The sequence below is a fragment of the Centroberyx gerrardi genome, chromosome 5, assembly GCF_048128805.1.
Source record: "Centroberyx gerrardi isolate f3 chromosome 5, fCenGer3.hap1.cur.20231027, whole genome shotgun sequence".
NCBI lineage: Eukaryota > Metazoa > Chordata > Actinopteri > Beryciformes > Berycidae > Centroberyx > Centroberyx gerrardi.
Genome location: NC_136001.1, coordinates 30,184,807 through 30,202,470, shown reverse-complemented (window position 1 = coordinate 30,202,470; position 17,664 = coordinate 30,184,807). Strand labels below are relative to the sequence as shown.

Below are 17,664 nucleotides of genomic sequence, written 5' to 3'. Positions count from 1 at the left end.
GTGATTACCATATATCTCTGGCGTGCTCCCAAAGCCGGAACATCGGCCTGTCAGACGGGGGAGTGAGCGTGCGGCTGCTCAGCCGCTGGGCTCGTATCTGGCCTGGCAGGGTGTGTCAGCCCTGATCTGCTCTCAGCCTCTTCTCCCCGTCGCTCCGCCGCGGACTTTGAAGAGCAGGTAGGATCTCGCATGACACAGGTCGCATCAGAGGGAGAATCCCATGACTACTGCTGCTGTGTTGCTACTCGGGTTCGACCAATAAGGGTTTTTGAAGGCTGACGTCGATGCCGATTTTTAGACTGAAGTCGGAGATAGACGATATTTTGCGATGACATTGAATATCTTGTAATGTGATCATTTTCATGCAAAAAATGACAAGGATTCAGTGTTTCTTGTAGAGTTTTATTCAGGTGTCAGGGTGGAAAAGCCTCTGAATCGGCATTTAGAGCATCATGGGACACTAAAACTCTCCACTGAAACACAGACTAATGAAATTCTTTTAGGGTGAGCAGCACTTTAAAGCAGGGTGACCCACCACAACTATTCAATGATAGGGAAACTGTGGGATACATTACAGCCTTTAAAAGAAGAATTAATTTTTAAAAAAGCAGTATTTGAAGAGTTCAATTAATAATGCAAAGAAAATACATTTTTATTTAAGGTTTTACAGACTTTAAACAGACTATTTTACAGACTTTTTTATGTAGATGTGCTCAGCAAGCAAGGAACCTCCACCATGTAGGTGGATGACACGATAGCTGTGTTGTGTGTGTGTGTGTATATATATATATATATATAAGTGATTATGTGTGTGCGTGCATGTGTGTGCTGGGGCGTTATACACACATTTGTGCATGCATTTGATTTGTATGTGTGTGAGATAACTGACAGTGTCACTATCCTGGCTTGCTGCTTCTTTCCTTTCATTTCTCATTCATTTATCTGTGGGTCCATCACTGTCTATGATGTACTGTGTCACCCTGGTATAGATATTTCACTTTAAACAGTGACGTATGGTGATATGTGTTACGGTAAATGTGTTAGATGATAGTGCAAAACTATATTTTTAGAGATGCATTGTGATGTCTGTATTGTAACATATGATTTCAGTGGAAATAAAATAATAAAAATAAAATGTAATTTGTAATTTTAATAAAATGAACTCCCAAAGTTCATTCCTGACTCATCATGGCTCACGATGAATATGAAAGGATATTGAAATTCATGCGTTCGTATTTTGCAAAAAAGACCTATATATGCTTAATCAAGTTTTCAGGAGCAAAATTAAGTTTGCAGCTTTTGTCATCACATCAAATTAATTATCAGAACCTTTGAACCAAGAGAAATCAAACACTGCTGATAGAAACAGAAAAGCTGCCTTTATATTTGAAAAAATTGGATCAGTGATCAGCAAAATCTCACAATAAACAAGTTAAAGTTAATTAAAATCTGCCTGTCACTGTCACTGCACCGCGTGTGCAGGATCAGCTGTAGTTTGTTTTTAAATAGATAATAAACAGCACAGCAGAGACTCAGTCCTCTGAGGTATGTGGGATTGCAACATATACTACAGCATATCTATCTGATGCAGCTTTGGCTCCAGCTCAGGCTTGCATCATCCTTTCAACAGATAAAGCTGAGCGCTTTGAGACTTATGGGACAACATGAAACCTCAGTAGTGCTGCACACATGGGACAGGTGGTTATGGTACCTCACCCACTGCTGCAAGCCAAGTCAATAACCTCCGCAGCAGAAGGTAGGAAAATCTATACAATTAAAGTATAATATACATGACTAATACAAGAGCCACAATACACAGCTCCAATTTCATTAAAAGTGGTAATCTGCCAGATCCCCAGTTTTTTTTATTTTGGCGACATCTTTGTTGCTCAGCGCTCATCGCTGTGGTGTTTCTGCACTGCTCTTCCCAGAGATCACCTGTCAATCAAACAGTGTGTCCAGTACTGTGACGTCTTTTTCTTTGGTTTTTCTGTTGATGCAGTTTGAGTTTCTCTTTTCTTTGTCTGTTCAGCCATGGTGGCTATCACTGCTCACGCTAACTACCCTGTTCTTCTTCTATTTATGAATCGCTGAACGCATCACTTCCTGTGCACCAGAGGATTTTTCCCGGGAAAGACCAACCAGACACTGGGGCCCATATTCATAAAACTCACTGGTATTTTTTTATTTTATTTAACCTTTATTTAACCAGGAAACACAAAAGGAGACAAAATTAAAAAGAACTAACCAGGTAAATTAAAAACATTGACATCTTAAGAAAACTGCCTCTAATTCTTTCATTTTGGATTTAAAAGCATGTAATGAGTTTAATTCATTGAGTTTCAAGTCATTCTGCAACGTATTCCATGCCGAGGGTGCAGAATACACAAATGCCCTTTTTCCAATTTCCGTACGGGCATTTGGGACAGAAAGCAGAAAGAAGTCCTGAGAACGCAAAGAGTATTGTCCGGCACTTTTCTGCGTGATAAAGACACATAGGTAGTATGGGAGCAGACCAAGAATTGCCTTGTATATAAAAGTGTACCAATGACAGAGCCTACGGGTGGCCAGAGCAGGCCATCCTACCCGAGAGTATAACTCACAGTGGTGAATCAGAGCTTTACAGTTGGTAATGAACCTCAAGGAAGCATGGTAAGCTGTGTCAACCATATGAAGAGACTGAGCAGAGGTATGCATATATAAAAGATCACCATAGTCCAACACAGATAAAAAAGTGGCAGCAGCAAGTCGCTTTTTTACATTAAAAGAAAAACACAACATATTTCGAAAATAAAAACCCAGTTTTAGCCTCAGCTTTTTCGCCAGGTACTGCACATGTGACCACCGAAGGGATATTTTGTGGCCTATTTCTAGAGTTGGTAAACAACATAAGTTTGGTCTTATCTGCATGAAGAACGAGTTCCAGCTGAAGTAAAGTATGTTGGACCACAATAAAAGCATTTTACAAGTATTCAATGGCCTGTACAAGAGTTGACGCACAGCAGTATATAACAGTGTCATCAGCATAGAAATGAAAATTAGCATCTGACACGTTTTGACCGAGATTATTTATATAAATAGTGAATAAAAGTGGACCTAATACAGAGCCCTGTGGTACACCCTTGTAGACGGATACAATATCAGAACATAGACCATCATATCTAATGCACTGAGACCTATTACTAAGGTAGTAGCGGCCATATGTCAGAAAGACAAAGAAAGCCGTGTCACACAATGCAAAATTTATTAACCACTAACACCTGTTTCCAAGGACAGCACTGAAACACACCGACTAAACACAGCTTTTAGAGATATTAATGTTTTTTTTTTTAACATAGATAATGATAAGTTGGAACTATACCAAGCGGGCGGTGGTGCCAAAATAGTGCAAGCGCTAAAACTGAGGTGGTAAACCCTGTTTATGAAAAGGGAAAATGCCTATACTGCCACCATGTTGTTAACCCTGCCAGTGAGTTTTATGGCTGTTTAGAACAGCAAATGTAAAAGCTTTCATGAACTAGCTATAGGCTGAATCACTATTGTGTTACATCAAAAGAGATTTATTTACATGAAAATGTTGCGGATTATTACTTGACATAAACCAGGATATTACGCATCCCCAGTCCAAACCTAGTGTGAGTGCAGCCTAATTACACTATATAGAAAATAGCTTTCACAGCCAACAATAGGGATTTGCGAATCTGAATCCTTCTCTAATTGAACTGAATTCTTTGCAACAGCAGAAGCAAGAAATATAGCTGTACAGGCTGGCCGGCTATGAGGTGTTATGGATTCAAGTTAAAAATGCAGTCTAGTGCTCTGCTAAGCAAGCTAGGTGCCGGGGACGGAGCTGTCATGTTTTCGACAATTGTTATTTTCCCCTTGCACAGCAGGTGACAGCGCATTCCTCCTGGGATGAAATCCCCACTGGCATTGAGGGATTTGTGTTTATGTACCGGCGCCGGGGAGCCTAGGGACATGACGTGTGACTGTAGCCCAGCAGAGAGGAGCGAGGTGCTTACACACCGCCAGCCAGCAAGCAAGGACACAGGCCCCTGGAATTAAGTTCCCTGCACACACACACACACACACACACATAGACGGACACAGATGAACCCAGATGAACATATACACATGTACACCCAGGCTCTCTCTTTTCACGTCTTCTTTGGTTCTCCTTTTCTCGCTCTCTCTTGCTCGCACACACACACACACACACATACACACACACTTCAAACGCAACAATAACAACAGCTACCGTGCACTTTAAGGAGCTTAGAGGAGGCTTAGGAAGCGTGTCACTCACACACGTCTTCCGGGGAGCACGCACGCGTACGCGCTCTACACTCGTGACCTTTTCGTACGTGATTAGAAAGCAGAAGTCCAATCAACTTAGAGTGTCGTTCTCCGAAGACATACCCCGTTTCATACTGCCGTCGAGTCACTGAAGTTCCCCTTCGCTGAGGTAACGGTGCTGTATCATGTCATAACCGGATGGGTGTGGAGAAGAAGCTCTGCGCATTACATGGAGCTGTGACACTGACATGTGATATCATTTTAGAAAGATGAAGTCAGACAGATGAAGAGGGGGGGGAAATATGGCTGAATGCAGGATTTTGAAAGGAGATTATTCATGGAGATGGTGAAATGTGTCATCTGCTAATCAGATTAAGAGTAGAATAATCCCTGATGAAAAAGAAAAACTACTAAATATTGAGTCACATAATGTACATTATCACCCAGAAATACCACTGGATTAAATATGTGGCTCTTCATATAGACAGGTGAGAGCTCACACACCTACTACCACTCACCACCCATTTGCATCTATCACTAAACATGTAGATCTTTTTCAATCCAGAATTTTGAATGCATTTTCACATGAACAAACATTTTTGCAGCCTCAAAATATATGCTGCATACTATCAGGCATTGTCAAAGCCGCAGTGAATCATTCTGAGAGTGAAAAAAAAATAACTAAAAAAAATAATCCTCAATCCATCCATTGAATCAAAACATAAACAAAGGCAGTGTTCCAACACAGTGTTCCACAGCTTTGTGCTGCAATTACGGACCGGGCTTTCAAAACATGCTCTGCTTTTGTCTTTCTTCTCCTCGCACATACAGTACATACTGTACAGCGCAGCGACACGCACGGACGGAGACACACACACACGCGCGCGCATATTCACTCCCACTCACCCGCACGTGCACACACATTCATAAGGAGACATATTTACACACACACACATGCACGCACACAAATACACCCACGGCACTCCCCGCTTGCTGCAAACACACTCTCTCATACTTCCATATTCTCTTGTGTTTTCACTTTCCCCAGCCCTTTCCCATGCTCTTTCTTCTGTACGAACAACTCTTTCTGCATGGGCAAGCAGAGGGAAATTCTGGACAGCTGTCGGCTATAACATAATGTGTCCTCCGACGTCCCCCGCTCCCCTCCCCCTCCCCCCTCTGGCAGGTGGAAGCCCACCAGAGCCCCGGGCGTACACCGAGGGGTCCTCCGCTATTGTTAGGCCCGCCGACCATATGGCAATGAATAGGGATGTGCAGAGATTTTCCTTGAATGCGCCACCCACGTGCGGAATTTGATTAAAATGCAGTAAGGTCCATGCGAGGTGCAGTAGGTGGTTTAGGTGGCGTGACAGTCATTACGGTCTTGTCACAATCGTGATGACACACTGGGAGACATCTCCGCTACGCTGAGGAACTGACATGTTAATGCGACTCCTGATGGGTGAACATGGAAGATGTTCATCCCACCAAACCAATGCACACGATGTAGCACTCCGGTATGCATTCGTTGCATACATATATTTGTCAAATTGGTATATTTGTTATCCATTTCTTTCTGAAACTGCTACCTGTCTGTCTCTTCTAAATCCACACATAGGTATTGAAAGTTCAGCATGGTTGTTTCGCTTTATTATACTTCTTCAAAGCAACCTGATGCAGCATGAAGCTGCCATGTTTTCTCTCTTCACAACTGGCGAAATTGGCTAGTAGATGGGAACATGCAAAAGGCTGTCATGACTGACAGCAGGATGACGCTCCCTAAACAAACTTATTCAACAAAAACAACTTTAAAAATGGATTTTGATCAGTGGTGAACTGTCTGCTGGCCAAAATAATCCTCAGAATCAAGAAATGCCATTCATTTCATGAATAGGAAATTGTATTTTGTATCATTGCCAGTCTATTATCATCATCACTTCTCTCGCCCTTTCAGGATGGCTGAAGATTTTGAATTTTGGCCATCATCTTGCCTCTGTAAATTTCTGTGAAAACGTGCACCATCGCACATTTTTTTCCTTTTGACAGGTCAAACACATTAACAGCAACACAATAACACAATTCAACTTGACGACTGAGCTGCTCACTCAACTCTTCATGAAAAAAGCTTTTCATTGAGGCAGCCTAGGCTACACCTTCTGTCCAACATTATAAACTGTTTCTAATCATAATAGGCAGTGAAATTCATAACACCATGTCAGAAATGAATATACGTATGTGAGTGCTCAATGTTTATTAACAGCTGTAAATAATGACTGAATACAGTAATCAAATGGTCTGTATGTGCTGCGCTCCTGACACTTCTGAAATTAAAAACAGCAAGGCCACTTAACGAACGGATGGGCCCATTCTCTATAAAAAAATAATAACAATAATAATAATAAAAATCAATCACTGTCAAATGGCATATGAGCATGAATAACAAATGCAGGTTTATAACGTGATCAGGCCGCTGAAACGGCGCTCGGCCAATCACCGATGACATATTTAGAACATCTATCAGCTGATTATCATTGGTGGCCAATTGACTGGTGCGTCCCTTCCAACTAGCACCAGCAAACCAAGCACACAGTGATCACCGCGTTTTATTCAATTTAGGGAGACATACAGTATGCAGCATGGCCATCAATTCCCGTCTAGTCACCGCATCTTACAACCTAGAGAACACTATGACGCTATAGATGCAGCGTGACCAAGTACACACACAGCTGTCATGACCTAATTTAATTTCCTTTATTCGATATGTCTCATTCCATTCCTTTCCTTTCTAAAACACTGGCATATCAAAACCATGACACGGTTGCTCACTAGTCTATCAAGCAGGCTTGGGGTCAAATTGAATTCAGTTCATTCACAATATAAATTGAAACTTGTCAATTTGCTAATGACAGAGCCTTCTAGTCAATGGATAGCTTTGCCTAAATCTTCAAGGCAATTATATTGGTTTCCTAAAGCAAGTGGAAGAGCTGAATCCATGTTGCCAGATTAGCGGCAGTATTTCCTGCGACTAGTAGGGGCAAGTGACGTGTTAGACATAACAAAAGCAGCATATCAAGTCAACAAAGAAAACCAGTACCGGCAATACACTTAGCTCTTTGCTTGCTGATTGATTGCTTTTTCGTTGTTGCCAGTTTGAGTAGTCTGATGCTCAGACCAGCAGCCTGGCTGGATGTGATGCGTGGTTGTGTGTGTGTGTGTGTGTGTGTGTGTGTGTGTTTAGTGCCAACAGCCTGGCAAGGATGTGTGGGGAAGCCTGTTGAATCTTGATGTGTTGTTTGTTGTTTTCTATTTTACTCTTTTCTGGTGTTTGAATGGACAGATTTAAGTGGTACTGAATGCATTCTTTTTGTTGATATGGGGCAGGCATTGTGGAGTGGCTCTGTAGCCTAATACATACACACACACATATATATATATATATATATATGTGTATATATATATACATACATATATATATACACATATATATATAGATATATGTATATATATATATGGTGATCTGTGTGCATTTCCATGACGTTTCTTCATGCAAAATTCATCAAGCATGCAGCCAAACGAGTATCTTAACCATATTTCAAAACAAACTTTTAAGGCACGCTTGTGAGCAAAAGAAAACTCGGATTGACGACATATTCCAAGACTGTCTGTTTCAGTCTGTTTCACCGCATCTACTTTATGTAAGAGGGACAGTCACAGCCACCCACCGAGTGGTTAGTTTATCCAGAAGAATGACACGGTGACGGTACCTTTCATTACAGCTGAGACATGTAACTCACTAAAATGGACGTCTAATTGACAGGGTGTATTGGCTCTGTGTATCCGTGATGAGACGAGAGTCTTGAGGGGGCTTTTCATGTGCCTGCAGATGCCTGACATGTTACAATTATTTCCCCGTCGGTCTTAAAACCAAACCTAAATTGGATTACTACAGCGCAAATTGGCAGATATGAAAAGAGCCGCCTAAGCAACTGTTCACATTCGGCCCTACAGAGAACAATCAAATACAGGTGTCCCAGCCTAGTATTTGCAAATAAATCTGAAGTTCCAGATTGCCACCGAGCTTGCCAAGCTTTAACCAGGTAAAGTCCCGAAAGGATAAAAGTCCCAAACAATTAGAACCCGTTCCGGCCATGCAGCGTTTTTACCAAAGCAGACCAGTGCATGAATCAGTGATATCTGTTAGGCGGCTGTCAACTGGGAAATGTAATCAAAGCAGCTGCTGCATTTAACAGTTCCAGTAAGAGAAGAGAGGAAGCTACTAAAGGAAACATCTGTTGCAATTAGACAGAAAATATGAGGAAATATGAGGAAATATGAGGAAAACGTCTCCATCTATTACAGATAACACATTGCTGGAAAATGAATTTTTAACATACTTACAGCGTCTGAGTCATGCCGGCTACATGGCACGCATCCAATTCATGCCTTCATAGTAATGTTCGTGGAATATTTATGGCATTTTTTTTGCCAGCTGAATGGTGTATCAGTTTATTAGGTGAAAATTTCAAGTTCTCTCACTGGAAAACACCATGCCTCTGGGGTTAGCCGGGCAGCGGTGAGGGTGACACTAGTCTGGTGGTGGTGGCAGTGTGTGTGTGTCTGTGTGTGTGTCTGTGTGTGTGTGTGTGTGTGTGTGTGTGTGTGGGGGGGTAATTACTAAAGTGATTTGTAGTAATTTCTGAGATCACCAGTGATATTAATCCCGTGCGACTGCCATTTCAATAGTAAAAACTCCAGTGCAAATATACTGTATTTTGTTCCCCTAATAATACGAATTCCATGCAAATCGAGCTTTGGCTTTTAAATCAGAAAGTGACAAAGTGTAAAATCTTGACCTGATGCAATTGTACACAAGGCGCCACTGCTTTCAGCAATTTTCATTAACTCCTGCGAATGCGTTTCACGAAAGAGGTTGGGGGGTTTAATTCATTAATTACATGAGGTCCCCACGTAATATTAATCCTGTGCAAATAGGGCTGCAGTTTTATCCAGCTGCTGGTGAGATGAAGGAGAGTGATAGGGCTCTGATCCGGGGAGAATCACTCGTCGGCTCCTGACAGCGAGGGCATCGCACCTCCCGTGGCTAACAAAGAATGATCATACTTAGGCAAGGCAGCGGATTCTGCAATGAATCACATGGAAATCTCTCAGTACCCCACAGCGGCCGGTGCAAGGTGTTGGTCCCTAATCGCCAGGTGCCGCTCAAACAACTGGATCCCCATCTTAAAGTCCCAGTGAAAAGAACTCCCATTACTTCCAGGAGAACAGAATATCTTCAATGGTGACCTCATGCTGCACCGCTAGGCTTAAATCTAAATTCCAACCAATAAAACCATCACAGATTTTTGAACAGTCCCGCCCCTCCCATCAAATCAAATGGGGTCTTTAAATAAGCAACGGGCCGACCAAGATAACTGCTGATAAAGAACTGCAAATACTCAAACTACAAATACCCATCTGGAAACTATCTTACAATAAACCTCAACAAAGCGCAACAAAATTCTCTCAACCCCTTCCCATTCCCTTGAGCCTTCTCACAGCCCTTCATCCCCTGTCCTTTAAATGTTTGCTCTCAAAGCAAGCCTCACATTCAAACGTCAGAAAGATGTCCTTCTACAAAAATAAATCCCACATTTTCAGCACAGAACACAAATTCTTCAACATCACAAAAACACAATACAGACAATTAAGCCTCACCCAAACTTTTTTTTCCAACCTTTTCTTTCATATTTTCTAATCCACTTTTGTCCAAAACAAAGCCACCTTTGGGTGAAACCAAAAGAAATGCTTACATGTTTTCCATTACCTCATCATAGAATCCACATGTTGAACTTTGGTTAATACCCCAAATACATTGCATTGTTCTCGTGGGCAAAAAACTGAAAGTATTGCAAGGATCTGTCAACAGTGATTTTATAAATCATACTAAAAACTCTATACCATGGTGCAGGGACATCCAGCAATTCCACCCAACTATTAGTTATACTATTTGGACTAGCTTTGGACTTAGCTTTTGTGTTTTAAATTTCCTTATATATATATATATATATATATTTGTTTTTTTTTTTTTTTCTTTTTTAACCTCCTAACCATTTATGGTTTTTCATATGAGGTTGAACATACAAGATTACACAGATACACAAGAGAGCGTTTGCTGTCTTACCTCCAGAATGCGGTGGAGGGCCGCACAGCAGAACGACCCCTTGACCTTCGCGGACTGATACAGAGCTCCTCCTGTGCGTCTTGAAGCTTTCCAGATCTGAAAAATAAAAGAGCATTATTTAAAATACCCCCACGGGTCAGGGGCTAATAGATCTGATCCATTATCACCCGGAATCTCTTGTTCCGGCACGGCGATAAACAAATAAGAGCAAACAAATTACAGACAAATACGAACCGCCTCTACTACGCATGCATCCGTTTTGCTATTGTGAGGAACATCTTGAATAGTGAAAAAAAAGAATTGATCTCTCTTAAGAGTGACAGAGGCTTCTGCAGTAAGTATACAGTGAGGATTTCAGGGTGGTAAACAGCCTTGAGGTTTGCCTCAGGCTAAATCACCACCCCCTTTGTTTGTGTGTTTACTGTGGATATCCAAGACTCATTGTGAGGGTGACACAAATATTGGAAAGAAGTAGAAGTAGAATTTAAGAAACCCAAACTATCTGTTACAGCTAACTGGTTCTCACCGCTCGCTGCCTCCCAACACTTCTGGTGGAAGAAGACGGAGCAATAACTGGTGAACCAGTTTTCAAAGTTGAAATTGTATTGAAATAAGTGCTGCTAGGTGGATTGCATATATGCCGAAATGAGGAGCAGACCCTGACTTGATGTGACATTCTCTCCCGCGTGAAGAGCGGGAGAAATTGGCATGAATCGGGGCTACACTGTACCCAAATGTTGCACTAGTAATTGCATGTTTCCAAATATTGAATGGCGGTACTGCATGAGCTAAATGCATTATGAAAAGGGGGGGGAAAAAAAGAGGCAAAATCAATAGTGACACACACTAATAAGAGCAAACCAGCAATCTGCAGCCCCTCTGGTATGCAGAGAGCATTTCACTGTGCTGGGTCACACATGAAGGATTTTAATAGCTCCGGTGGTTATCGGGTTACCTTTCATTCATCACGCCCTCCACCACAAAACATCACAATGCTATTCCTGGTATGGTTTAGAGAGCAAAATTACCTTTTAACTGAAACTAATTTTCATTTGACAATTGATGGAAACAATAACAGGTCACAACCACTTCCAACCATCCGCCGCGCTAATACCGTCTGGTGGATCTCTGTAAAGGTAATTCGAAGATCACATAGAGGCTTCATGGCTGAGTGTGCACAAATACCTTGGGTGGGAGGCGGATAAATATGTTCCCATTTGGAACTACTCAAAACTGAGAGCTGCTGTTCAGTGATTAGATTTGATGCTGTATAATGTCGCACACGCGTTTGAAAGGAATAATGGGGAACATGAATGAAGTAGCATTATAATATCTAGCTACACGTCAACAGCTTGAATTCTGGTCAACTCCAGAAGTAGACTGTAATGAAATTGTTTCAAATGCTATCATTACTTAGGGTGCAATCACACCTACAGTTGGTTTTCTTTGGTCCGAACAGTAGCTGAAAAAATTACTTGGTTGCATTTTTGTGTTTGCTTCGTTCAGGTTCGCACTGCCTGGTTACAAGTGAATTGGGGCTCGTAAACAAAAGTCACATGGACTCACGAGTAGCTTCATTATTGGACAGGTTTGGTAACCTGTCACCCCGTCAGGTTAGAGATTTTGGCAGCGGGGGTCAAGACAAATCTGATGATTTCTTGTGTTTGGTACAATTCCGCTCTCACTCCTAACAACAGCCACAGTTCTCTTGGAAGAGGATAAGAGAGCTGTATTTTCAGGTGTCTCGGGGCGGTTATTTGGTGCCCAAGTTCAAACATTGTTCTCACCTTCTCAAACACTTCAGCGTTCGATTGCACTCCAAACATGCTTCTAAGTTTGCACTTGATGATGAATGTATTTTTGAGAATGTGTCCTTTGAGTTCAAAGCGCATCCTTGAATATGTTTCAAATAAAGGAGTACTATACAGCAAAATTATATCTGAAGACAGGTGATATAGGAACTATCAGTACATATTGTTCAAATTGGATTAATTAACCTTAATTAACCTTGCTCTATAATATGCTGCATATTGTCAAGTTACTGCACGCAGTGATGCGGGCATGAGTGCTCTCTTTCTAGACCTGCTCACTGCAAAACTGCAACCAATTCACTTTCAAATGAGATTGCTGATTAGTTCAGCTCCAAGAGATCTAAATGTAAAATTATTGGGCTCACTGATTTATGAAGAGGACTATAAGGCCAGTTAATATATGTCATATTGGCTGTGGGACAAGTCTATTAAGAAGCGGCCTTTAATTATTTCTTTAAACATAAATCTCCTCTTAACCCACGAGCACAGTTTAACTAATAGCTATTTGAGACTCTTAAGCCCTATTAAGAAAGCAATTCCTAATGTTTTCCCACAGATTAATATGAGATTTGGCTCTTTAGGGTCAATTGGATGCATCTACCTCAGCAATGTAAAAACTCTTGTTTAAAAGGGAAATATGTATGGAATAATGTCACAGGCTATTTCTACTGTACATTGGTGGAACAACAGATGAGAGTGACCCAGCATTAAGTTGGCTTTGCTTAGTGATATTAAAAACTTCACAACTCCTGCCACCAATATCCCAGCCATTACTGGGGATAGATAAAGAGCTGCCTAATGCAAAAGGCACATGGTAAATTCTGAAAACCTCCCTCTGTTTTGCATTCACTTCCATGTTGAATGATTTGAACCAGCACATCAAAATCATTATGAATAATCACTGGTAAATCCTTCAAAGTAATTTTGACTGCATTTTGAACCTCCATTATTTTCTTCTGAAAAGGCTGAAATCTGAAGGACAGACCAGTTCATGCTGCCATAATGCCTTCGCTACTTCAGCTACACTAGACAATTTCAGGTAGGTGTGTTTCTGGTGTCCAATATCTAAAATATGAATCATTTACACATCCTCAAAAGTGGGAAAAGAAGTACAGGACTAAACTGCTCATAACATGTAAATCCACTTATTTGATTTATGTACTTGTTTGTCCCTGCTCCTTACTGGGGAAAACAACACGGCGTCTCTGCACTAGAATAATTGAGCATCTAAGTGCGGTCCATAGATGGGATGACAAATTTCCCTGTCTAGTGTCATTTTTGGTCTGCAAATCACTGTCCCTCTAAATTATATTTTCTGGGCTGTGAAAGAGTCCCCTAACATTGCAGAGGTGGGGACCATGATATAAAAATGCTTCAAGGGGGTTGAGCTAAGATGTATGAAGATCTGAATTTAAGCAGGTGAAGACTTACAAACGGTATAGAATCCAATCTGGCCTTCTTGCTAGGTAATCTAACTATTATTTAGAGCTTGTTTTATTATGTTTAAATGTATTGCTATTTTTCAGTTGTTTTTGAGGGAAGCGGTGGCTGTCTGGTTATCTCTGTATTGTCACTCAAAGGAGATTAATGTTGCAACAAGCCTAATTGACTTACCTGTTGTCAGTGGGCTTTATCTCTGGCTGGTGTTGCTCATCAGAGAGCATTGATGAAAGCCTGTAGCTGAAACATTTCCTCTGATCTGTTGAGCCTTGTGTCTTTTTTGTTGTTGCTGTGTTTTCACCTGTGCATTTTTGGTTTTGACATTATGCTTTATCGTTTATCGTTTATCGTACGTTGGTCCAATCTGTTTGGCAGTGTGCGAACCATTTTCCTGTTCCCAGCCAAATTTATAATCTTGGAAATACAGTAACAATATCACCTGGCAGTTAGGAGACTCTGCATTCATCCGGGCTGAGATGGTTATTGTCTGCAAGTGAGGAACAGTCTGAACAGTTTTTCTTAAATCAATCACGGCTTGAAATTATGTTAAAAAAAAATGCTACGGATATACTTTTAAGTCTTGTTGGTACAATCTGGCAAGCACAAAAGCTTTTGAGTGGCCCCACCACTTACTTTCATCTGAAGGTACGATAGAAGGTTAGATAAAAGCAGCCAAGCCTCCCCAAAAATATGAGCCTACAGAACAAAGTGGACAACAGCAAGAGACATCTAAGGTACTGAATTCATTCCAAAAAGTCTTTTTGGCATTATTTTAGGTTGAGATCAAAGCTGTTGTGATAAGTGAAGTGGCGATGCCTACTAAAGCCATTGATTGTCCCTGTCCAGATCTGCAGACGTGGCCTCGCCTCGTGCTGAAAGCAGGCAGCCATAGTGGTAAAACTTGACCCCCCCTCCCTCCCTCCCTCCCCGATCCACCCACTCTCAGCAGCCAAAAAAGAGAGCAAAAGAAGCATTGTTGCAGAAAAGGGCTCGAGGACAGCAGTGAAAAGCATAATTTACAATATGGTACAGCCAATGCCTTCAGATGCTGGGGGACATCGCGGGGGGCTTGACCGAAGGCATGCTTTTCTGAGCACACACAGCTGTGCACATGTTCACTTTGACTTCAAAAGAAAGCATGAAAGCACACAGTTTTCCTGCAATCTCAAATTACATACCCATTGAATTCGTCACAAAAAGGAACAGCAGTTGACCATTAACGGCAAGAAGCCCTTTCAAATTTGCATTCAAAATTCCAAAATTGTGCTAATGTTTTCTGCACTGTGAGCGCTTGCACAATAGCTTCAGTGTAATGTTCAAAAGGGAAGCAGCTAACAATGATTAATAACCTCAGGATAAGTAAATGTGATGCCCCATCTAAATCCATTAGCATCAATTATTGTAAACCTGGGCTGACATTACAAACAATGATCCAGATTAGCCTGATGATCACATCCCAGACATATGAGCATTCCAAATGCCAGCACGACTTATCATACTTCAACAAGCCTGTCCAACCGTAACCATGAGATTCATTACAACCTGCAGCTCCTTAAGGATGCTCTTTGTCTTCCAGTAGATGTGTGCCTGTGTATGGTACATGTGTGTGTGTGTGTGTGTGTGTGTGTGCGAGAACATGCCGGCGTGGCATCACATGTACAAAATAATTCATGTTGCTGTTAGACTTTTCACATCCAACAGTGTCTCCATGGAAGGTAATTGCTTCAGATTATGTACGTGTTATGATTTGACCAGGTTGTGTAGCGAATATCACAGCATCAAATTCTAAAAAAAAAAAGAGATGAGCAGTAAACTATAAGTATGTTATGCTACGTTACTGCGGGTCGTCCTATGTGATATCTTGATAGTGTACCACAGATAAAAAAAAGTAAAAGCTAGAGTACACCCATTAGCTATTTACACCTCATTAACTAAGTCAATATACTCACTCCACATTATCACAACAGCTGAGAGGAGTCTAGAGGATTTATTTGCATTTAAATGAGGTATTCATGTTTCCCCTCAAGGCCTTAATGCCTACTCTAGTGACACCAGGAATCCCCCCACCCCCACCCCCCCATGCTTAGCAAAATATGAGCTTGTCAGACACTGAAGACACTGTAAAAGTAACGTCAACTGAATACGAACTCCCTCGCACAACAGTATATGCGTCGAGGAAAACTCTTATTTCCAAGAAACACAAAAGCAAAAAAGTCTTCTTTCTCCGACCTGGACCTTCTTGACACTCACTGCAATGCACGGGCATGGCTGCATCGGTGCGTTGTGAAAACATTTCCGCACTAAATAACCCCTTCATTACATTCCAAGCACAGCCTCCTCAGTGCCACCCATGTAAGAGGCCGACGCCGTGACTCCGGTATTGAATATACAGCCTGTTCATCAGTGTGAATTATGGGTGTACATCTTTTACATAATCACTGATATGGAATCAATAGACATACTAATCAAGGGCAGCGAGTATTGAGTGAGAGCGCCCACTGCCCATCAGTTATCCTTGCCTCAGGAGGTAAACAGCCACAACCCTCTCAAGGAGTAGCATCATCCATCAAAAGTTTGCGAGATGGCGAGGAATGCTGAATTTTTTGGAGCCCTGCCAGTCTCAAAGAATAACCTTGAAGGCCTCGTGGACCATGTAGACTAAACAAATGTTAACAGAGCAATTTCATTTCCATTGTATACGGTATTCACTCTTATCTATATATAATATGTACTGGTGCTGCACTTGAGGCTGGTTATATTGCCGTTACTGTACTCTGCTGCAAAAGGGGTCAAGTCTCTTACTCTGCCTGTCACAAAGTAAACTGGATACTTAAAATTATACAAGTCATAAAGTATACTGCATACAAGCTTTTTTAACAAGTGGATGGGGCATTGAGTATAGCAGATCCCACTCCACAGCATGTGCACACAGCTTCAAATTCAGCCAGTGTAGCTGCGGTTTGAGTTGTTTTTAGCAATAAATATTAAAGCCATGCATATTAAGCGTATTATTATATCAAAAAATTACCACGCACAATTTCATATTTACATTTAAATGGAAATGCGTGAATTTGAAAAAAAAAAAAAAAAAGAGAGCACGGCATGAAAAATAGTCTAAATGAAGCTACACCATTATCATGCTGTGACAATGCATAGTGACTTTAACAACACCAATAATGCGTTTTAGAAAGATTACTCACCAGGAACAAGATTAACACACCACTGATGCCTATTTAATTAAAAAGGCAGAAATCCCTCACACCCAGAGCTAAATGACTAAATTAGGAGGCAGAGCATGTTTATCAAACAACACTGCACTCGCAAACAACGGTAACTCCTGTTCCCAATAACTCTCATTCTCTATTACAGTAATAGGAATTTCACTATCAGTGCAACTCAAAATTACATTTCATTTGACCATCATGGTGAGTCTGCTAAACTATGAACTATTAGAGTGTACATTTTCAATCACTAAATTGGCAATTTATTATGATAAATTTCAATTTTAATCCACAGCACTCGACAGGCAGCTCTTTTAATACTTTATAGCTGCATGTGGGAAGTGTTGCTCTGCCTAGTGTTGTTACTATGCGACTATCGCTATCTTGAAGCACAGCGCTCTTTTGCTAAAAGTTGGAGTACCTTTTAACTTCTGCCACTTGGCGGTCTTTGCTTTAAAAATATGCAACAACTTTAAAAACATGCTAAGCTCTCAATGCTGTTGAGAACACTCATCTTTTGCATCGAAAGTAATACATTATTAAGGTAACGAATGAAAACGCAACCCAGCATATTCAAATGAATTCATTCATTAATGATTTAGCTAAATTTGCAAAACCCTTTAAAATTTCTCAAATTGTATTTGATTCAGTCCTTTCACATACTGTAAAATCATTGGTGACACTTAAGAAAAACAAATGTTTATAAGCCTTAACA

The 17,664-nt window shown here is 41.0% G+C and overlaps 1 protein-coding gene across 1 annotated transcript in view; it reads right to left on the bottom strand.

The window, feature by feature from the left end:
• Nucleotides 1-17,664, bottom strand: part of cntn4 (contactin 4) — an 81,704-nt gene that overhangs the window by 53,695 nt on the left and 10,345 nt on the right. The window contains exon 4 of the mRNA XM_071919939.2: nt 10,478-10,573. Within this exon, the coding sequence (XP_071776040.1) occupies nt 10,478-10,573 (96 nt within the window). The remainder of the gene's footprint in view (nt 1-10,477; nt 10,574-17,664) is intronic.